Source organism: Echeneis naucrates, chromosome 19 (assembly GCF_900963305.1).
Source record: "Echeneis naucrates chromosome 19, fEcheNa1.1, whole genome shotgun sequence".
Lineage (NCBI taxonomy): Eukaryota > Metazoa > Chordata > Actinopteri > Carangiformes > Echeneidae > Echeneis > Echeneis naucrates.
The window spans coordinates 2,256,588-2,280,459 of NC_042529.1; the positions used below are offsets into that span (position 1 = coordinate 2,256,588).

At 44.4% G+C, this 23,872-nt stretch overlaps 1 protein-coding gene across 2 annotated transcripts in view; it reads left to right on the forward strand.

Annotated features, from left to right (window-relative positions):
• The window catches only part of thrab (thyroid hormone receptor alpha b), a 101,210-nt gene extending 78,385 nt beyond the window's left edge, over positions 1-22,825 (forward strand). Inside the window, exons 5-11 of one of the 2 annotated variants that reach the window (XM_029528544.1) lie at positions 3,768-3,829; positions 7,369-7,469; positions 8,359-8,506; positions 8,705-8,910; positions 15,085-15,231; positions 17,154-17,412; positions 18,133-22,825. In XM_029528544.1, the coding sequence (XP_029384404.1) occupies positions 3,768-3,829; positions 7,369-7,469; positions 8,359-8,506; positions 8,705-8,910; positions 15,085-15,231; positions 17,154-17,412; positions 18,133-18,383 (1,174 nt within the window). In that variant the 3' untranslated portion in view covers positions 18,384-22,825. Of the gene's footprint in view, positions 1-3,764; positions 3,830-7,365; positions 7,470-8,358; positions 8,507-8,704; positions 8,911-15,084; positions 15,232-17,153; positions 17,413-18,132 lie in introns of both variants that reach the window. The other variant, XM_029528545.1, reaches the window with a different exon arrangement.
• The last annotated feature ends 1,047 nt before the right edge of the window (positions 22,826-23,872 follow it).

The following is a 23,872-nucleotide window of genomic DNA, read 5'->3' on the forward strand; positions in this document are numbered from 1 at the left end:
CAGTTTGATTATTTTTATTTTATATCAATAAAGAGGGATTTAGAAGTAAACTACATACCACATGTACATTTCTGGTGTGAAATAAATCCAGCTAGATGCCGTTCTCTGTCTGCAGGATGTATCAGGCTGTATCTATTAAAGGATTTAGCTGATTGTTTATGATTATTATTATAATAATTGTTGCTCGGGCAGAGGGAGTTGTCTTGCTTTGGCTCAGAGGCCGTGTTATATCCCCTTCCAGCTCGGCCTGTAATCTACACAGTGGTGGGACACATGAAGGAACAAATTATCCATTAGAGTGGGATGTATAGTGCTGGACAGACGCAGCTGGAGACGTGCTGAACAAAAGGCTACAGTTGGGCTCCAAACACAGGACAGACGCTGTTATGGACCTAATTCTCTGGACTATTCTGAGTGCATCTGTATATTTCTGACTGTTTAAAGAGCACGAGCTTCAAAGCAGGTCCGGCCACCCAGATAATAAAAGGAACATATCTCAATCCGTTTTTTAACAACAGGTGCACGCTTCTTCCTGTTTGAGCAAAATCCAGAAATCACACTGTTAAAGGAAAATCTTCAAAAAATTAAACTGACTGCGAAGGACAGAAAAAGGAGTCAGAGATGTTTGGAACATTGTTGCTTTTGATGCTTTTGTTGGCTTTGTTGGTCACAAAAAAAAGGTTTGCAATAACACCAACTTCATCCCTTAAGCGTGTCAGCTTAGGTGGATCTTTAAGGATTCAGTACGGATTGCTGTTTTGCTGCACCTCCTTCACAGCTCTCGCTGTCATGCGTGCTGTTTTAGGCTTAATGAAACCTGCACTTGTCTCAGGCCTCACGAGAGCGCTCACTTACCTGGGAGCAGAGCAATTACCTGTTCCACTCGCCCCCACAGTCACTGTCAGAGTCGCGGGTTATGTCAAAGCTGGCTTTCGGGGTAAACTGGGTGGTACCGGCAGCAGAGCGAGGAAGTCCTGCAGATTAGGGGGGAAGGAGAGAGTGGGATTAAGAGGCAGGGTGAATATGAGCGGGTCAGCAGGCTAAGCATACTATACATACCCAAGCAGAGACATCAGGGTGTAGCAGAGTGAGAAAACAGACTGAGCTGCTCCTCTGTTGCATATTTTACAGTCCCGCTGCGCCCCTCAGGTCAGAGCTCCAGGTCTTTTCTCATGTCATCTGTGTTTGTTTTGACCTTTTCAACACGCGTTTCATTTTGCGACACATAATGCACCGGCGTTCTTGTTCTTACGCACTAGCTGAAGTTTTAAAGCCACAGAGAATAAGAGAAAAGAAGAAGTGTAAGGGGGGGGGGGTGGAGTGGGGTCAAGTTGCTGGGAGGCACAGTGTGGGGAACTATGCATATTTAGAGGTGTGTTGAAATCCAGATCCCTTCAGAGTTTAAGAGCTGGAAATTGAAAAGTGTTCAGTCTGCATGATGTTTTCATCACTGGCTGTGTGATGCAGTCTGAGATGATGCCCGGCTGCCTGCTTCTTGTATGACCGAGATTTGTTGTTGTTTTATGGACAAAAGACAGGAAGTAAAATTTTGTTTCGTGCCTTTTCCTTGTTGTCTGAGGGGCCACTCAACAATCAGCAGTGATTTGGCACTTGAAATGAGCAGACTGATTGATTGACTGATTGAGTAGTTCTCTCCAGCTCTTTCCCTTCAGAGCTCCTCGAGTGGCGAATCGCTGTTTGAGGTCCCTGCCAGGAGCGCTGAGCTGTTTTAGCTTTCATTAGTGCTATTTCGGGATCATCGGATGTTAATGGCGGGTTCGAGCTGGAGCTTATTATCTGTCATTATGATACCATCGCTGTGCCAGTTCTCGGGATGTTCGTTCACTCGTTCATCTTGTTCTGCTTATCTGTTTCCGGGTCGTGGGTGGGGGGTGTTGAAACAAAACAAAGCTCCCTAAAACGTGGCATCTGTGACATCTCAGATTATCAAGGACTTGTTGTCGCAGCACAGAGATGCTTGGAAGCTTCAATTGTCAAGTGAGTGACAGAGACCTGAATAAAGAGAAGCTTTTTTTTTTTTTTTCCTTATATTTACACTGTGCTGCTGCACAGGAAGACTGAACTGTCACGGAGCTGACAGTTTGATGGCTGCTGCCTCCAGCAGCTGTGTGGAGTGATCTGGAAAGTATAGCTGTCAGAAGGAGAGACATTTACCTCTGAGTGGCAGTGAAAACCCACCTTGTTTTTCTGCTGCTGTACATCTGAGCGGATGGAAAGCGATGCCCGCGTTCATAGACTCCACAGATCATCCTCACTTGTTACACGATGACGTCTGCGCCACGCAGCCTTCGGTGACAGTTGTCATCGTCGGATGATCTCCTTTCTTTCCTCAAAACACAAACAGTGTAACCAAAATGAGTGAGAGAGTGAGAATCAGGATGAATCAAACTCAACTGGCTATTTAAGAGCTCAATTAAACGCCCCGTTAGGCCGTTTGATGTACTCAAGCCGTAGCTGTGAGCAGGATGGTGCTGTGATCCAAGCCAAGTTGGAATTTAGGCTCAGTTAACAAACACTGTTATCTTTCCGAGAAACTGACAGTGTGCCGGTGTTAAAGGTATAAAAAAATAATAAAACACTGACTCAAAGGAAAAAAAAATTAAATAAAGCCGTTGTCGTTCTCTTTCAGACCTTCGACCAGTTAAATTTAGAACAAAAGAGTCACTCCAATTATCAGGAAGGATAGAAACCTATAAAAATAAAAAAAACTATAAAAAAATAATAAACAAGATGGAGTAAAGCATGCTAACAGCTCCACAAAGAAACCTGTTAATGTTTCAAAAGGTCAAACATCAGGAAGGAGAGGAGAGGAGATAATAAAAAACTGGGACTCAGTCAGAGGGCAGATAGAAACCATCAGGTTTTATTTACGACGCTGTCCCGTTCCCTCTGCTGGGGCGGGAATTAAAGTCCCCGGTCCAACCCGGGCGGGCTGACTTTAGGGATTCAAACATCTCCAACACGGAGATGGAGCGCTCACTAACTGTTGTGAAAACCTCTCCTCCGTCTCTGCGCGTTCATAATTCCCCTCAGAGCCACCAGCTCCCATCTTTGCTTTACATGCCTTTCACATGTGTCATTGTGATTTGCAGGTGTGCGTGTGTGTGTTTGTGCGTCTGTGGCCGAGCGCTTCTTTGAGTGCCATCGATTAACATTATAGTGGCCGTCTTTGTTTCCACTGTAATTGTGTGGCTTCTCCCTTGCGTTGCCAGATAATTAGAGAGGTTTTCGGGGGCTTTAATTGTGCTTCCCCCCTCAAAAAGCTTTTTCTTTGCTTTGATTTACTTCCCGAGCATCGTCGAGCAAAACACAACTGTGTTTGTTTTTCTGGAGCAATAAATTCTCCCTTCTCCTTTCATCTGTGGCATCAACCTTTGGCCCGGAGACCTCCGCGTCTTCTCTGTAGAAATAAAATGAATTCCTGCCTGTTCTGAGTTTATATGTTCCATGTTCCATGTCTCAGCTGTACGAATGCATGCTACAACTAAGTAGCTGAATTAGCTGATTTTCCACTGTGGTTTGTTTTTTGTTTGTTTTGTTTTGTTTATGTGGCCAAACTGTACAAACTGCTTCAACAATCTGGCTGAGATTCCATCTTCACATCAGAATAGCCGTGATCCAGACAATCCAGTTTGGATTGCAAAACATTTAACCGAAGTTGACAGTGTGCTTTTTTTTTTTTTTTCTTTCCCCATATTGATTTCTGTTTTCTCTCCCTGTTCTCTCGATCCCTTCTGCTCTCTCAGGTGGCTCAATGGCCCGAAAAGGAAGAGGAAGAACAGCCAATGTTCGGTGAAAAGTATGACTGGTGAGTAACTGATGGATCATGTTGTAATGAACTGCAAGGAAACAACTCAGCCCCCGTCTTCTCTGAGGAGTGAATGAATTCCTAAATCTCTCAAGTTTCTTTCTTTCTTTTTTTTTTTTTTACATGAACCTCATCTTGAAAATATTTTTCAATCTATTTTGCAATCTTCATGAGAAAGGAAGCTTGTAGCCGTCAGCTGGATGCGAAAAGCGGCTGAGCGACAGAGCACCTCAATTTTTTCCCCCCCAATGAGAAAAAAGCTAAACATCTTGGCGTCTGTTATCAATGAGCTGACGCAGCGTATCGTCGTATTGAGTGACGGCTCCAAACCCCTCCGAAGCTGAGAGAGAGAGAGTCTTCAGGATTGATTTGGCATTTATAAAATACATGTCCTGTCTTTTCCACATGTTCTCCCTCCCAGCAGGCTTGTTGCCTGCCTCTGTGCATCACCGCTGGAATCTTGTACCATTTTCTACCTGCTATGGTCCATTTGAACTGGGAAAGTATGACAATATGTTGGCCTTTGTGTGTGTGTGTGTGGGGGGGGGGCTCTTAACCAGACTGGAGATGCTTTAAGACTTACACACACCTTGATATTTGTATTTCGACCTGGTCTGTGGACACACACAGCTGGATGTGGTGCCATTGTCGAAGCAGCACATTGGAGGCAGCACATTAATTGGTGAAATTTACAACAGAACGGTTTCTGCTCTAAATTTAAACGGGCTCTAACACAGTGAAATAAGGCTGCTCGGGCTATTTGAAGTCCCAGATATAGAGATGCTCGGAATGTAATGTGTATTGAAAATGCAGTTTCCTGAGTGATGAATGAATCAGTTCCAGTGTTGAAGTGATTAGCGTTGTTGCTGTCGTTTGACATTTTAAAGGCTGAGCCAATCAATAGTTTTTTGGAAATGATTGATGAAATTATTACATTAGGAGGGAAGAGAGACATTTATCAGCCAAATCTGCACTTTAGTTTTTACATCATTTTACATTTTGGCATCTTTTAGCTCGATGTGTCAAAAGTAATGATGGAGACCAAAGCAAAGCTAAGAAAAAAAGTGAATATTGCACTTTTGTTTATCAAGCAGAATCGAAGTTGTCTCCAAAAAATGTTAATGTTGCGCCTTGATAGAAATTCAGATTGCGGAGGTTTTTAAGGTCCATGAAATGTTTTCATTTGACTCAGTCATTTCACTCGTCTTTTTTTTTTTTTTTTTTCATCTTCTCCGATTTGAGGATTTGCAACATTTCTCCATTTCTTAACACAATAAACTGAATCCCCAAGCAATTAGAAGATGATGACTAAGGCTTTGTGATGCTGCGATGGGAATTTTGCAGACTAAACAATAAATCAAAGGAATCAAAACAAAATCTGCAGATTCGGTGATGACGGGGATAATCATTACCTGCAGCTTTAGTTCATTTCCCTCCGTTTATTTTGTAGATTGAACCCATTTTTGTTGTAATTGCGACCAAGTGTTGGAATTTGAATAAACCAGTTTTTTCCTCGCAGTCGGAGGAGCTCAGCAGCTGTTGTTTCATCTCCAGCCTTTGTGTACAGTGGGAGTCTCGTCTCCCGGCGTCTTCGTTGTTTACCATCTCAAATATCACCTCGCCGGTGTTGTTGTCATGTACGGACCTCAGAGACACAATCCCAAGATCCCTGCAGGGACTCCCGATCCATACACGCTTTGATAAGGCTAAATAGCAAATGTTATGTTGGAGAAACTAGCACAGACAAACTGTTTATCTTGACTCAGCCGCACTAGGGGAAAAAAATAAAACAAATAAAAAGATGCTTCACTTTCCTGGTATTTGTTGGTGGCGGTATTGCAGGGCCTGCCATGGGAGGGGCGGGAAGCCAGAGCCAGAGAGCTGCAGCAGTATTGATTTTGGGCTTGGCTTCCAAACACAGGCGCAGCAGACTGGCTCGGGGATCCGGTTGCTGCTAATGCTTGTTCTGCCAACGCGCTGGAGCTGACATTTTTCCTATATGATCATTCTTTGATGTCCTTGTTATCTTTCATTTGGCCTGTCTCTCCTCTCTCTCCTCTTACTCCCCCGCTTCTCCTCCTCCTGTGTCCTTCCAAATGTAACTTCTTTTTAGTCCTCTGGCCAAAGTTCTCCTTTTTTCATCATCATCCATCATTTTCTTTCACTTTTTTATTAGCAAAACCTTTTTATTGAACTCAAGTTTCCATCTGTTTCCATTTTTTTCTGTCTCATTTAAATGCTCACCATGTTTCCCAATTGATTTTTTTTTGTCCTTATCAGCAAAAAGAAATCAAGAATGATTCAATATTTTATAAAAATCAATTTACTTAAAATGTCACTTCTGACCCGTCGGTGCTGCCTCTCGTCTGGTTTTATCTCTTTCCCGCCATCCTCTACTTGCCCTTTCCCTCCTCCTCTAAAATCTGTAACAAAGCCAAAAGACAAGATCCCAACTGACTCTCCCCACGCCTTGGCACGGCAGACACACACACGTGATGTACATCCCTACCATGAAGATCCACCTTTGTGTGTGTTTGTGGTGAGACTTGCAGCCCCCTCCCACTTTCTTAACTACAGGTGAATGGAAGTGAATTGAAATCGGCTCTTTCCTGCGTCTGTCTGCGCTCACTCCCTCAGCTTCACCCAGGCAATATGGAAAAAGAACAAACTGTCCCAGTCCCAAATTAAAACGGAGGGACGGCTGCCGAGAGAAGAAGAGCAATTTAAATACTGTAAAGGAACATCAGTCAGCACTGAAGCAGAACTACCTTATATTCGATAACATATAATTATTATAAGTTACGAAAGAAGATGCATTTAACATCCAAAAGCCATTTAGACTTGGGCCAAAGTTTTCAAATATTGCTTCTGGAATAAAGAAAACATTACAGCCTTAAATTTAGTTGTCCAGTTTTAGTCTATTAAAAGACACATCAGTCATCGAGATGGTAATTAGACAGAGGACGTCCCTGCGTCGCAGCTCTCCGCATCTGTGAGCCTCGGCAAAGACAAATTTGCATTACGCTGTGATACTCTTTTCTTTACATCGTGCATCTCAAGGACAGCGCGTACAGAGCTTGGCGGTCGTGGTCTGCGACCGAAGCCATCGTGTGGGCGTGGATGAATTTACTGCACGCGTCTCGCTAAAAGAGCTGCGGGCCCTCAAAGCTTCCACGTCAAACTTTATTGGAAGCGGACTAAATTTATGTTTACATTTAGTATTTCTCTCCCGAAACAACTTATATGTGACCTCAAGGCCTGACAAGTGTGCTGAACGGATCCTCCTCTCCCATAAAGCTTTTTCAGATCAGCACTTTGAAGGTGCAGAAAACAAACATTCCTCCGCGGCGATCAAAAAGAAGGAACTGATTGTGCGGCCCTGCAGCTCAGATACCATACGGCCAAAATAACGAATATCCTCTGAAGACGCATGTGGTTGGCTGCCTTTATGGCTCATATCCTGTGTGTTTGTATATTTATATATGTATGTGTGTGTGTGATGTTGCTCTGTCTAACTTTATTTGCGCTCTGTATTTTAGGGTACATCCCCAGCTACCTCGAAAAGGATGAGCCATGTGTGGTGTGTGGCGACAAGGCCACAGGTTACCACTACCGCTGCATTACATGCGAGGGCTGCAAGGTAGGTGACCCACCGAGCTCATAACCCGCCTCATATCTTCCACAAAAGCTGATGTTGAGCCACAGAGGTCAGCGGCTTCATCGGCACACACAGTTCTGCGTTGTCTCCGGTGCACACACACACACAGACGGTCGTTTAATTCATATTGCCGTCGTACATTCACGCAAGCACACAACAAGGTCGTAGACGCTCTGTGTAAAGTCGCATAAAGATGATATATTAACATATTTACATAAAAGCTGTCCGCGCATCACATCAGTTCTGGGCTTTGTGTTATTTGTCTTCTTTGCTGTCAGGCAGGCGCACGATCAGCCGGCTTCTGTTCTCCTGTTTGTTCATCTCTGACGTGGCGTCTCAGGCAACCCTGAAGGGATTGTGATTAAATTTAGTGGCCAATTGTGTGTTTGATGTATGATTCATTGCGCAGCTCCTTTGAAATTAGCACATTTATTTTGGTCCGTGTGCAGATGAACACAGACGTCTCTTCACTGAGCAGAATGAGACCTTCAATCTAATAATACAGACTCCGTCCACCGAAATAAGTTTCTGCGTGTGTTCACACAAAAAATCGGACCAGTTGTTCGGTTATTTCACATTTTTAAATCTTTTCCAGCGCACACAGAAGGAGACTGAAGGCAGCGCTGCGATTGCATTTACAGTAAACTGCCAGCAAGTTAGGTTACATTTCACGGTTATCTGAAGGACAGTGACACTAATTTTTTGGATTTGTCTGTTCATTTCACTCCCACGCTACTGCCTCAGATTCAGCTGAGCTGCGATGTGACTCTTGATGCTTTTAATTCTCCCCTCAGTGAAACTCCAGCTCCTCTGTTCACTGATCATCCTTCTCGACCTCCAACATCGGCTCATCCATGTTTTCTTCCTGCAGGGTTTCTTCCGCAGGACCATTCAGAAGAACCTCCATCCCACCTACTCCTGTAAATACGATTGCTGTTGCATCATTGACAAGATCACCCGCAACCAGTGTCAGCTCTGCCGCTTCAAGAAATGCATCGCAGTGGGCATGGCCATGGACTGTGAGTGTGGCACTAAACGCACACACACACACACACAGCGTGGTGTAATAGTGATGTATAGTGGTGATTTTATATAGACGGTTTGTGATGATTTATGTAGAAGCTGCACCTTCAGATGAAAAGCAAACTTAAGAAAACATCCAAACGGCTGCTTTCAATTTCACTTTCACTTTTTCTTCCTCCCCCGCCTCGCCCTAGTGGTGCTGGATGACTCGAAGCGGGTGGCAAAACGGCGCCTGATAGAGGAGAACAGGGAGCGGCGCAAGAAGGAGGAAATGGTGAAATCCCTCCTGAACCGTCCAGAGCCCACCGGAGCTGAGTGGGAGCTAATCCGCCTGGTGACTGAGGCCCATCGGCACACCAACGCTCAGGGCGCACAGTGGAAACAGAAGCGCAAATTCCTGGTAAGACGACGTGTGAAACTGGCCGACATCTGTCACATCCACAGAAATGCAACTTTGGCAACTTGGGATCATAATTTTATGATAACGCTGCCCATTGCCAAGAAGAAGAAATGCAGCAATGATGTCACTGAAAGGATGAAAGAAAAGCAGTCAGACGAGTTTAGTCGGATTAGTATGAACCACATTATGTGGGGGTGAAACTGAGAGCGTCTGCTTTTGTCTCTTATCGTTCAAGAAGACTGGGTGTGGACGTTGATTAGGAAAAGTAAAAATACTTTACCAGACCGACCCAGAGGTTTGTTGAAAACCTTGTGTTTCCTGCTTTTTTTTTTTTTTTTCTAGATGTACATCTCAAACGGCATCCAAAATGGCAGAAAGAAGGATGGAAGGACAATTTTCCTCTAAATTCTCCATCAATGGCACCATGCAGAAGCATTAAATAAAATACTGAACTAAAAAGTGTATTTCCCCTCTTTAAATAGAGAACGAGGTCACACTGTGAACCGCTGCCTCAGTGCTGGTGTGTCGAATCTTCTGTTTCTCGGACGCCAACAACAGAAATTTATGGATTATGTTCTCGCACAAACATGCAGAAATGATAGGGTTTCATTTTATCAGAGCGAGCTCGGCTCTCTCCTCTTACGTCTCAGTTACAGTAGCTCTTTATAACTTTATCGCTCTGTCTCTCCAGCAGTTGGGGGGGTTTATTCATCTTAATCCTTCTGGGCTCTTAACCAGATCCCAGATCTTAGCCAGTCCCTTCATAGTTCTCATTGACACCTTGATTCTCTCCTTCCTCTTTAATCTCTTTCCCTTCTTCTCGTCTTTGTTTCTTCTCCTGCGGGCCCTCGGGGTCTACCCTAACTTTCTCCTCTCCATTCTGCCCCGTCTCTTTTCAGCGAGCTCCCCGCTTATCTCGGCCCGGGCAAATCCTCAGTCATGAGTGCTCATCCGGAATTTGGCAGCGGTGTTGGCAGGCAGAGTTTCCCTCGCTCTCAAAGTGTCTTCCACCCGTATTAGTGCTCAGATTTGACACGGACAGTCCCCGATAGTCACGCCCCAAACACAGACGGACCCTGACCTCATATTTTGGCCGAGGATTATCTGAGACACTGACAGAAATTGAATTGATCGTCGACGGGCTGAGGTCAGATCAGGGGCATTGAGGTGTAGGTGCAGATGAGGGCTGGGGGGTTAGATGAGCGAAATGAGAGGCGTTCATCTGGAGGGGTTGAAAGCACTTGTGGTGTGGTGGCAAGTGTTGTGGAGGGAGTTGCTAGGCAACAAGTACAAGTACGATTGATGGGAAACGGGCCACATGGGGATTACGCCGGCGAGGAGGAGTAAAGCTGCAAGCACACAGGAAGATGTGTAAGAATTTCTGCAGATAGAAAGGAAACATGAAAGTCAGTTTTTGTTTTTGCGAAGTAGCTTCGTAAATACGGATTTAAGGAAAGAATGCGTTTCTAAAGAACCCTTCAGAGTTGTAAATGGAGCCGCACTAGACTGGGATACTGTATATTTTAGCCCTCAGCTCAGTTCATCTAAAAGGATACACAGTTCTATTTCATACGGGCTTCACTCTCTAATGGGGCTCCGGAGGCTGCAGCCACTGAACCCTGAATATCTAAATTTACATGCTAAACCAACCAGGATGAGCCAGCTCAGCCCTTTGGGGATCTCTGCCATGAAACAACAGCAGTGGCACCGCGTGTCGCACTGTACTTCGGCTCACAAATGATGACTCCCCCGCTCAGGGATGACTGGGCAGGCTGATGAAGCTAAGCACTGCTGCCATTTTTAGATGAAAGAGAATGAACACCAGCACGGCCCCTGATTAAATATCTACGGGGAGGTTTACAAGAGACAAACAACCTCACCTGCACTTTGATCCAAAATGCATCCACGTCATTATCTGTTGAGGTGATTTCACATGTTGACAGGCAAACTACTCAGCTTCATTAGATTATTATTGGGTTCATATTGCAAGTCATGACTCCCAATCAAGATAAAAGAGCATTTGAGTTAAGTCATTAGCTCATTTTATATCCTGTTTGCATTTTTGTGACCGGTTTAATTGGAGGAGGAGCAGTTTGATGCTGAAATGATGGTCTGTTGGTCATAAACAGTCCAATGTTTCAGGGTTGTTTTTTTTTTCCCCATACCAAACAGCTGCACCAATATTGAAACCTGCTTCACTCTCGCCCATTGTATAGTTTGGCTGAATGCAGCAAAGCCTTTAGAAGTGCGCGCACACACACACACACACTGGTCTGAGGTAAAGAGTTATTTCTCTCCCACATTTTGTGGTCTGGCATCTGGAAACAGGTTTTAGCTCAGATTCAGTACATACAGCTGTATCTCTACTTGTGCGTCTACATGTCAGTCCAAAAATAGTCTGAATTATTTGGTTGCTTAGTGTGTTAAATATAAGTTGAATTTCTGAGTGAATTCTTACAAGGCAACAGGCCACCAAACTTCAAAACAACGAGCTGTGATGACAGCACATGACTGATATAAGCAAAAACACATATTAGAGACAATAAATAAAGTTGTTGTGTATGTGTGCATGAGTCAATATGCATGCCGATGTACTAAGCTGTGTTTGCAGGCATGTACAAACATTTCTGTCAGGGCGAGAATCCAACAGAGATGCGGTGTCAGTTGTGTGTATCCAAGATCAACAATCCAAGGCCCATGGAGGAGAAATACGGCTGCACAAAGGCAAAAGAAAAGAAAAAATCACCTCCCCTTGTGGCCATATGGAATAAATTTACATTTCTGTCAGTTCTGTCAGTTCTCTCCATAACTGCACAGCTTACTGATAATAACAAATATTTACTCACATACAGGACGCTCTGCAACTGTCCCTCGTAGCTTTCTACTAAAGGTCTGTCTGTCTGTCTGTCTGTCTGTCTGTCTGTCTGTCTGGCACTCCAAGAATTTTATTTAGTTTTCAGGGGCCAAATGAAGCATAAACCCAACTGGCAGCCTTTCTAATCACACAAATTTTCAATTGTGAACTTGTGAACTTTATCCACATTAGTTTGCTATTGGTGTCTGTAAAACTAAGCAGAGAGGACAGCTCAGCTGGCCGGCTTAAAATGTTCTGCTCAGATATTATACCAAAACACAACAATCAGAAACAGAGACGGCTGTGATTGAGAGCCTGGGGAACATATGGTTTTGGTTGAATGCAGGCGTTTGGAGTTAAACATTCAAAAAACATCATTTTTTGAACCGCGTACCTGGAGATCTGCGCCCATCAGGCGATTGTTGTGGATTTTCTTCTCCCTTCGTCTGCTGTCCAACAGATTTTATCAATCACTAACTTCAGGGTTCACAGGAATCAACATTAAGACACAAGAGGAAGGAAATTTAATATTTAATCACATAATTTGAACCCTTAAGAAACAGAACTGAATGTTTGCTGACAGAATGTAACCCTTTTGTTCCGTGTTCCTTCAGTTTTAAAGATCGGTCAGTTAAATAGACTGTCTGGTTTTATTTCTCAGGATTACTTTAAAAAGTTGCTTTCAAAACACCGAACCAACTAAGCTTATCAGGAAAGTTTCCACTGGCACGGTGGAGCAACCGTGTACCTGCTTCCACTCCCCTCCTAGCTAATCAGGCCTTTAAACTCCTACTGTGATGATTAAATAAACTATTTTTATCAAGCTGTAATTTCAAGTCTATTAAAACCGGCTCTGTAATAATGGCCAGCGGTGATGGGGAGACGAAAAAGGTTCAGCTTGATGTGTCTCGACTGCTTTAATTCAATAAAGTAAACTCTGTAGTCCTGAATCATAACTTCAACACTTTGTTGTTCTGTTCAGACTTATTCAAGTGTTATAGTCCCAGTTCAGTTCAGTTTATCCATTTTCCCCAAAATGCTACCATTAATTCACATCACACTGAGGCCGTTATAAATAAGATATCATTGAATTCACGTTTGATTGTATGAACTTTTCCACCGAAGCTGAGTCTGTAAATTATAGTCAGTGCTCTTTAAAGTCACAACTGAGTTCTTAGTATTGTCCAAGAACTTTGATGTCTCTGTAAAGTATCAACCGTTTCATATTATGGGAAAGTAAAAAACTTTTAACGGCCTCAGACAGCATCTCTGAGGCAGCTGCCTCCTGACGCTCCGTAATATCTTCTCCTCCAAGTAATGCAGAAACAGAACGATAAACCTTTTCTTTCCCTCCCCACTTACAATATATCTTAATCACATAAAACACGACCCAGACGTACGGCTCTGAGCGCAGAGACGAGACAGACAGATTAAAACGTATATGGCCTTTATTTCTCTCCTGCTGGAACACAAACTCCAGAATTAATCCGCCTGATAAAAGGTCAACAGTCGTCATATGAATAATGAACTTGCAGTAAAACGTTTCCTCCCCTCGCTGGAAAGATTGATGATTCTCTCAGCGTAATATGGATCGTGTCAAAGTCCAAATATTTGGTGCTTCTTCTTGGGATGGTTTGAAAGTTTTTGTGTTGTCCATACGTGCCAGAAAAAGACGTAATCCTTCGCCCGCTCGCCGGATATGGCTGGGCGTTTCTCGAGATGCTGCCCAGAAGTCTGTGCAGTTAATAAAATGGCTTTAACAGCTCAAAGAAAATCACATCAGTCTAATCACAAGATGCGTTCTGGTCACTAAAAGTGTAAAAACTTCAGCAGCACCTGACGTTTTTATGGCTGATGGTGGGTTCAGTGTAAGTTTTGTATCTTACAGTTAAAGATTTGATTCACCGGATCTGCAGAGAAGTGAGATTTAAATTTAAACTTCGTGGTAGTTTTGATCGCAGAGAGTCCTCCATGTGTTTCCAATGTGGATTATTCAGACTTACGGGAAAAAGAGGTTGCAGTTTTTGCTTTACATGCCATTTTTCAATTCTGTCAACACCTCCGTTGCTTCGGGGGTTGAGGTGGAAATCTTAGATATCTTAAAACCTGTGAAAATAAAACCAAAGCTATCTGGATGGCCGGACGCCATTGGAGCCATGTGAGGTGTTAAAGTCTCCGTGTTTATTTCCAACGCCTGTGCCAGTTATGATTCTGTGACTCTCAGCTGACCCTGCGCCGTCTTTGTCTTGAGGTTTTGTGTAGCGTGGTTCGGCAGCTCGCTGTCCGTGTCGCTCTCCCGACAACTATACACTCAACGCTGGAGTGAAAAATACCGGTGACCTCCACCAGTGAAACCAATGCTTTGTTTTGGCTCACGTACGACGAGCGTTTCAGTCCATCATGTTTTTACAGTCATTTAAATTTTCCGCCGGCGGAGCAGAGACATGGTGAAGTTTTCCTGATTTACAGATTTGTTTCCCTTTTGGATTATGATTGATGGTTCCTTGCGTGTTGTGATTATTCCTTTACTTTCATCTCCTTCCATTTATTGTTGAAGTCATGTCTGAAGAAATGATTCCAGCTTTGACACCCACTTTACTCGGCGAAGCACGGAACAATATTGTTCGTTGTCACAGCCTCAGTTCACACATCTCTGTAAATATATGCATTACTGATTTGTAGACCTCCGTATCTCTCTGGTGACACGTCCCATTCCTTCCACGCAGCAAAATCTGCTCCCTCTATCTAATAAATCCACATTAATTTCCCTCCCGAGGCAAGTGAGGAGCAGGAGGAGTATAAACTTATTTAAAACTGTGCCGCTGCCTCTCCTGTTTTTTCACTCAGAGCTGCACTCCGCATTCGTCAGTCCCTCGGTTGTCTAATTCAATTCTTTTGTTCTCTTTAATTCTCATTCTGCCGTCACCACCTCATTCTAATCTACTCGATTAATCTACCAGGTATAAAACTTTATACAGTATCTTCCTTATGTAAATGAATCTCTCCAACAGTGCCAGTTGATGTGAATGCTCTCTGTGTTTTATATCATTTCTAATCATTTGGTGCTCTATTGGATATTCTTGGCAGCTTGCTGAATATCCGAGTCCAAATGAGCAGTTGACAGTTTTGTTGTTGTTGTTTTGCAGTTTTTGGAAAGAATGGTGTTCAGCTGCACTGAAGGAAAAAGATGCATTTGGTTTTGGATATATCAGAGCCAGACTGGGCCAGCTCTTTACCGCTCTCCTTTGCTTACCTCACCTCTAATTTCATTTTCAACCGTGCTCTAATCAGCCACCCGTGCTCATTTCCCCCCCCTGCAGCCGGACAAAATTGGCCAGTCCCCGGTTGCCCCCACATCAGACGGAGACAAGGTGGACCTCGAGGCCTTCAGCGAGTTCACCAAGATCATCACTCCTGCCATCACCCGCGTTGTCGACTTTGCCAAAAAACTGCCCATGTTCTCTGAGGTGAGTGTTGGTTAATGACTTCAAGCAGCAGAAGGCGTGTGTGTGTGTGTGTGCGTGTGTGTGTGTGTGTGTGTGTGTGTGTCTGGAGGGGCAGATCTGAGGTCTGACAGGTTGAAATGACTGTAACACACAGCAGACACGTGTGATGTAGGAGGTCAGTTCCTCGAGTAGAATTAGCGGCTCCTCAGTTGGAGGAAAACCACAACAAAATGTTGTGTGCAAGTGGAGACCGGCGCTTACAACTTAATAGCACAGTGTGATAAACACACAAACGCATCGTGTCGTGTGGCTTGTTGGTGCTGACAATCAGAGATGCACTTGAGTGTGTAATCATGTCGCTCATCTCCGCTGCCTGTAATGAGACCTTGTGTGATGGGACGATTATCAGGATGGCTGTCATTGTGTAGTGAGGCCGCTGCAGTTTGTGTGTGGGAGTCGACAATATAATGAATTGCACTGGATGGAAAGTTTGAGATCATTCATCACTGAAACTTTTGAAATTGGAGGTCTTCACTTTTTCAATCAGCATATTTTAACATAAAATTAATTCCCATTGTTCTATTATGACATAAATCTCACTAATTAAAGAAATGTGTAAACTAATTTTGCTGCTGGATATTCTTTTAATTATAGAGATGAAGAAATCAAACCGTAGCAGATTAGCGGTCCAGCCTTTAGTGTCCCAAACATAAAATCAGTCATCGTATTTAAGTTGTCTTTTATTCCCTTTCCAATAAATTTCTTTATGAACGGGGCCTTTTCATTTGGATGGCAGAGGCGGAGCCAGACAACCTGTTCAGCCTACATGAGATCTGTTCATGTGACTGCTGTGAATTAATGACAGTAACGCGCTGGAACAAAGCCGGCTGGGAAAAAAAAAAAAAAAAGAATCTATTACTTTGCCGTGAAGCAATACAGCAGTAACACAGCATTTACTTTTAACACGCCCCGCAGGTACAAATTTACAAGACAGATCAAGCCAATGAATGCCAATTAGTCTACTCGGCAATCAAAAGCAGCACAATAAGAAACAAGCGTACATTACGGTGAGATTTAATTTGCCACAGCAGTCTGTAGATTTAATCATATGGGCTCCAACCCAGAGATTCTAATATCCATGTAAATCAGATACATTAGTCATCATCTGTGTTCACCGTGTCTCGTCCCCCGCTCGTTGGTGTATCACTTCAGGTTTATGGGAATAAAGAACAAAAAGGTCCAGTTCTGTAGAAACAGACCAATGAGGTCAGCGTCACGCTTCTTCAAAAGAAAAAAATGTAAAATAAAGTCAGCCTATAGATGAAACTCTTCACGTCTCGAGGAGAGATTTGTGTTTGGTCACCTCCTTTTAACGGAGGCCTCATCTGACTTTAAATGATTCAATATTTCCGTTGTACGAAACAAACTGCAGCTATTCAACTTCACAAAAATAATTTTTTCCCATTTTTATCCAAATAGCCTGAATATATCTCATCATTTTTACTTTTGAAGTCTTTATTTGCTTTCATCATATTTTAATGGCAAGTTATTCACAAGTACAGTACAGGCCAAAAGTTTGGTTCTCATTTAAATGAATAGGAAAGTGTGTCCAAACGTTTGGCCTGTACTGTATGTCACTATATATGTAGCTCTTCTCAGATATCTGCTTTTATGTAAAAGCATAATTAAAGTTACTGGTATAAATATGACAAGAGTCAGAGGCAAGATGAAGCAAGAACAGATTCACTGAGCAGAAGCAGAATTAAGATCGATTGAATCTAATCTCCGTTATTCTATCCTTTGTCTCTCCCTCTTTTTTCCTGGTATTCAACAATGCTTATTCATTTTTTTGTTTGCGTGGGGAAAATCTAACTGTGCAGAAATGTGTGTTCATGTTGTGTAGCTTTGTCTAAACCTTTTGAACAAAAACCTTTGTCGACCAGCTGCCTTGTGAAGACCAGATCATCCTGTTGAAGGGCTGCTGCATGGAGATCATGTCGCTGCGGGCCGCCATGCGCTACGACCCCGACAGCGAGACGCTGACGCTGAGCGGGGAGATGGCCGTGAAGCGCGAGCAGCTGAAGAACGGCGGGCTAGGTGTGGTGTCGGACGCCATCTTCGATCTGGGCAAGAGCCTGGCGCAGTTCAACCTGGACGACACGGAGGTGGCGCTGCTGCAGGCCGTGCTGCTCATGAGCTCAGGTTGTTACCAAGCTTCGGCTTCTTCACTCTGCTGTAACAGGCCTAGTCCACCAGCTGGAGCTCACCAACGTAAATGTAAAAATTCAGTCTTCTGTGCAGAGAAATCCACCATCCCGTGACGCTCGGTATTCCAGCCGTTGATATAAACGGGGCATGTTGTGGCTCAACGTGAACTGAAATGTAACCACGTCAAAAGTTCACGCAAACATTCAGTGTTGAAAGGAGGAATTTTAAAGCTCATACTGTGAATGTGATCAAAGAGCCCAAAGTCAGCTTGTCACATGATATCAAATCAGAATCAGAGGTGCCTAAAAATCCTCGGAGGGAAACTGCTCTTTGGTAGCAAATCTTCTTATAGTTAAGGAGTTGTGAAGTCTGATAGAAGCGGGAATGAGTGATTTTCTGCACCGTAGATGGATTGACTGTCCACTGCTGTGGTTTCTCTGATCCTCTGGGGTGTTATGAAGTATTTCAAGATGGCCTCTGCCTTCCTCACAGGTTTGAGGAATGCAAACAAAGAGAGGAACGCCTGAGAAAGCAGTGGGATTATTCTCGGGGCATTCAGGGCTCATTTGTGAAATATAGAATAGTTTATTTGTTTCAAGCGGATAATCATCAATACATTTCCTGATAGTGAATGCTTTTATACACTCACACATGCTCTCTCCTTCCTCTCCCTCTGCTCTCACACTTCCTGCCTCCCACCACTCACCCACACAGACCGCTCTGGCCTGACCTGCGTGGACAAGATCGAGAAGTGCCAGGAAACCTACCTGCTAGCGTTCGAGCACTACATCAACTACCGCAAGCACAACATTCCCCATTTCTGGCCGAAGCTCCTGATGAAGGTGACGGACCTGCGGATGATCGGGGCGTGCCACGCCAGCCGCTTCCTTCACATGAAGGTGGAGTGTCCCAACGAACTCTTCCCTCCGCTCTTCCTGGAGGTCTTCGAGGACCAGGAGGTGTGAACACTCTTGCCGACGAGGCAAAAGGGAAGAGGAAGTTGGAGCAAAATTGGGAGATGGGAAGGGCCATCATTTTATTATAGGGGAAGGATGGAGGGAGAGTCCTCTCGGCAGGAACCTGCATTTCTCCGACATCACAGTCACAGGATGTGGTTTTGAAAAACTGGAAACAACAAAAACAGCAACAACACACCAGCAACAGGAGAGTCAAGCAAACAGGATTTTGTTTTTCTGAACACCCTCTCCTCCTTTTACTTACCCCTATTTCAAAATCCGTGTGGGGGCCCTTCTGTCTGAGCATGATGTCTTATCTAGCAAGAGTTGTAGCCATTTGCCAAGACTTACATCCCATGTGCAAACACACACAGACACACACACAGATACATATGCACTCAGCCACAGCCTGTTCCACCTCAGTACTTCAGAGCAGCACTCTTTGCGGGAGTCTGTTCCCCGTCTCTCCGGTGCTTTGTAGTGGTCACAGATTTTACACGTTTTAGAAGCCCGTGTCTCAGCACCTCTCAGTATTATTTCTGAATAATTGTTAAGGCAGCGTTTCAGAAAATATAGTCAACGGTGACATGTTATCACACTCACTGCAAGAAAACACAATCAGGAACACAAAGAAAACAAAACAAAAAAAAAAACACTGCACATGGAAATTCCAGTAGATGCTTATTATTCTGATGTTTAGTGGCTGTAGTTATGCTACCAGAGCTAGTTATTGTTATCAGTTTCTCAACTTAATCTGAGCCGTTACAGCTTTTTGAAGAGCTGCTTGGATCACAGTCAACCCGGTGCTATATTTATATAAGGCTACTCCAGTTTTAGGAAATTTTGTTGTCTACTTATGAAAACCGTGCAGAACATGGCTCCATATATACCTTCATGTTTGTCATTGGACCGGCTCCTGTGACATATAGTACCTGCACACACACACACACACACACACACACCCATGAGCAGACTTGCCTAGTCACTGCTCGTGCTGCTTGTGCCAGCAACCTGGCGTCTTATGAATGACAATTAAGCCCTTCTCTCTCCGCGGAGTTAGTGCATTGAGAAAGAGAAGAGAAGAGAAGGAGACACTTGGCGGCAGAGATAGAGGGAGGAAACGAGATTTAATATCTGGACTGCGGATTCAAAATCAGGGGTGAAGAAGTAAATCTCCCAAACCAGGCCTCCAAAGAGGTTTTGAATAGCAGCAACCACCAGCATGACAGCAAAGCTCATCGTACACACACACACACACACACTCTTTCTTTGTATTTTCTCTCTCTTTCTCACACACACACACACACGCACATATATACATAGAAACAACACACAACATCACCTCAGAGTAACATGAATGCCTCATTTTACTGTATACACTGCGTGGCAGTGTTTATATACAGCCCTAACCTGCAGGGTTTGTACAGAGTCCTCAAAGACTCAGCTCAGTGTGGCCCCTCCAGGCTTCCATACACACATGCCTTTTTTTTTTTTTTTTTTTTTAAACCATGGGCGTCACTGAGAGCAGGCAAATGCCAAGAAGGCTACCATTTACCTCAATGCGGACACACCCCCAGGCTGGGGCAGCAATACTGCCCCTGTGGTGTCAGGCACTACCTCACCTCTGTGGACACAGGGCAGCTGCCCACAGCCTACACTCAGACATACACCATTCAAGCGCACGTGTAAGTTAACACACAAATGTGCAGAATTTTTTCCATAGGTGCACACTTGTAGTACTGGAAAAAAAAAACACTCACAGCATACGCACGCACCCTCAGTGCTATCACTTGGTTAAAATGAAATACCACTGAAGACAGGAGGGCCGGCCATCCACCTGGGGGGGGTTCCACCCGCTCCAGGGAATGGTACCCATTACATTCGGGTTATCTCTTTTTGTTATATGGGACCAAGTGTCATCTTTTGAAAAATTGGATTTAACATGTTTCTGGCAAAACAGAAACTGACTCACTCACAGAAGCAACGAAGGACATTGCAGATGTGCAGCCCACCAGGCACCCATCTGAAGAAGTAACCAGAGGATGGATGGATGACAGAGCAACACAAAACCAGTGGCGGCCACGACCGTTGGATGAGCGTGCATAGAAAGGGCGGTCTCTGTCTGCGTCATGGCGATCTTCCACAGTCCACCTACGATAGCTGACAATAGTGCTCAGTAAACATATTCATGGAAATAAGCTTTCCTTCACGCACGAACAGTGCATTAGACCTCAAAAGACGGGATGTCCTCAACCGAAATGAAACGACTCCACCGCTCTTTTAGTCTCAGTGCTCAGCACTGGAACAGCGATACATCCTGGCCAAAATCCACGGCAGACATCAGAGCGTACAGCCAAATAACCAATGTTGATTTGAATACAAAAGCCCACTCTGTTCATTCCAATTCTGGGGCCAAGCCAAATCGAACTGGCTATACACATTGTACATGGACAGAAAGAAAGAAAAGAGACTTGAGAAAATCTATTTTATATTCGACGCCAAGCAGTAGTTCATACTGGGCACTTGTACAGGATGGGTAATGTGCACCCTTCAGAAGTACCGAAGCAGCAGCAGGGATCACAGGTAACCGTCAACCGGAGCACGATGGCAGCATCTGGCCTGACTCTCAGAAGGAGTCCTTCCTCAAGCACTTCACCCCCCCCCACCCCCTCACCCCCCAGCCCTGTACCACCTGCCCTTCCTCCGGCCGCGTACAGCGCCCTCCCTGGAGCCTAGCTCAGACTGAATGCACCCCACCACCATCATAACAGCCCCCACTCAGCCAGGCTGGTGGGAGTTTTTGCACTACTGCAGTAGTCCTCCCTTTTATCCTCGTTGTGCTCGTTATCCTGAACCTGAACGGGCACCATGACCTGCTCTGTGTAACAGAGGCTGGCAGTCGCAGTGGGCTCAGTCCCAAACCTGTCTTGTTGTCAGTATTAGACCAACAGCACATAACCCCCCCCCCCATCCCATCCCATGGAGAGACATCCCTGTGTGGAAGAGCATGGAGGGCTGTGTAGCACTTATTCTCCCTGTAGTAATCATTTCCATATCATCCCTCCTACAGCAGTCAGCCGGTGACATTTCAATTCTGAGCCTTCCTCCCTTTCACCCCCCCCCCCCTTTCCCTGAGCACCCTAGCTATCTTATCGCTCACTGCAGGGTGACACCCCCATCCCCCAGCTTGGCCCAGAATCACTGACACAGAATGGGATCTAGGCCTCTCCCTTGTGAGACAAGGCTGGCCATAACTGCCCTTTAGAGCGGCGCCACCAAATGAATGTGAACGGCAAAGCAGCAGCAGCAGCAGCAGCAGCAGCAGCAGCAATGGCGGCGGCGGCGGGAAGGAGAGACTCGAGTGCGAGAATGTGAGTGAGGATGCGACAGACCACGAGCACGCAGGACAGGAAACCAACAGCCAAGGGCCTCGGTCCTCACTGCCATCACAGACATGGGTGAGAGAAGGCGGCGTGGTCGGCTGTAGAGACGATGTTAACGAACACTCGGAGGGGAGGAAGTGGAGAACTCCCCTTCGTCCCCCACAACAGCCCCACGTGAGCCCCCCCACCTGCTCCCATGCCAGCTGACCACCCCAAATGTCCCCCCCACCTCAGCTCCCTCAGAAAGGATAACCTCCAACTTTGATAGGAGAAGATCAGGAACAGGTCCGTTCAAGAGATGCAGGTTTGGAAATCCAACACGTCCTTGCAAAAGAACAGACAACAACAAAAAAGACGGTGACATCCTTTGTTCTCATGAGCTGACTGGGTATGTGAGCGACAGTCTGGGTTAAAATGCTGCTTTACCTTCTGATTCTGATTTAGATTAAGAAAAATAGATATATGAAATGATTATAAATCCATAAAACAAAAACAAAAGAGATGACTTAAAAAAAAAAGACTCCTGAATAAAATTATTGGAGATTTTTCATTTTATCATTTTCTTATTTTTCTGGTTGTTTTTTGATGCTTAAACTGCTCTGTGTAAAAGAGGGGGGAAAAACAGCTGTAGTCACTTTTTGACCATGCGTGCAGTGTAATATAGAAAATATTTCACTTCTTTTTCACATCTATAGTTTGTGTTGATAAGCCAACTGATCTGTTTGTCTGTGTGTCTGTCCAGTTGTCCGTCCCCTCTTATCAGGAGGAAATTACAACCAACAAAACAGGAATTTCTTTTTTTTAATATATATATATCTACATAGATATATACATATTGTTTTGTTCGTTTGGTTTCTCTTTTTTTTATGAAATACAACTTTGGAGGAAAAAAAACACAACTAGGAAAAATAATGCAACAGAAACTGAAAATACAAAAAAAAAAAAAAAAGACTGAAACACAATCTTGTCATACCTCACACAACACAAAACTCAAAGGAACTTGGGAGGAGTAATATTTTGCAGGCACATGTGAACGTTCAGAGATGCATTTATAGATTTAAAAAAAAATGTATATGTTAAGATAATATGTGCTTGTGTGTACGCATCAGTAGAAGTTACAAAAGAACTCTTCCCTCAAGCTTTGGTGCTCTTTATCTTATCCATTCAGTTCTCCGACGACGGGAGACGCAACGCAAACGTGAAACAACGTTGTGAGATCCTCGGCTAATGTGAGCGCTTCTCCATCTTAAAGGCAGTCTACAGACAGTCCATTTAAAATGTGAACGGCCCAGAGACTGAGGGATCATTGCTTTTGTAATGCCTGAGTGTTTTATGGTATTGAATGTAGCTGACAGGAGGGGGCTGGACCTGAGCCCGGCACCCACAACCTAACTTCCACACACCAGCAGAGAGGATAGTGGTGTCACATAGAGGTTACAAAAACAACCAACAAAACAGAATATATATTGCCCGTCTGCAAGGTGCAATACTATGTTATGTATTTTTGTATATCTTCTGTTTTGATTTTTATTTTCGTTTCATTCGCATTTTATTTTGGCCATAACCAAGGATGTAAATACATAAACATGCAACTCAGCAGAGTAAATTTATCCGCTCCATCCCACTGTCATGTCCGAAGAACAAAAGTAATGTGTAATGCTTCTTACATCAGTATGCATGCGTGCATGCAGATCCATATTCAGAAGTGCCCCGTGACATGAATCATAAACCCTGTGCCTCCTCTTGTTTGCAAAGAGATTCGTACCCCTAATGTCTTCATAACAACATAACACGCTAGTCATGAATGCCTACAGATGTGTGTGAGTGTGTGTGTGATCACCTCTGGAATCGGATTCAGTTCTTCCAAACTATCGACGTGAGCGTCACCGGCGGCCACGGTCGGCTGAACGCCGTCGTCACTGTGAATGTCAGCTGACCTGGCTGCTACACGCTCACCTTATAGTTGGAAAAGCCCAAATTGGAGTTCCCCTCTTGTCCACCAGCCTGCAGCCTCCCAGACGCCAGCCTTAAAATCTCACAAGCTCAGTTTTTGGCATGAGGTAGCCAAGAGAACCTGGACCAGTTTACAGGTGGGGCTTGTACAGACACCCCCCC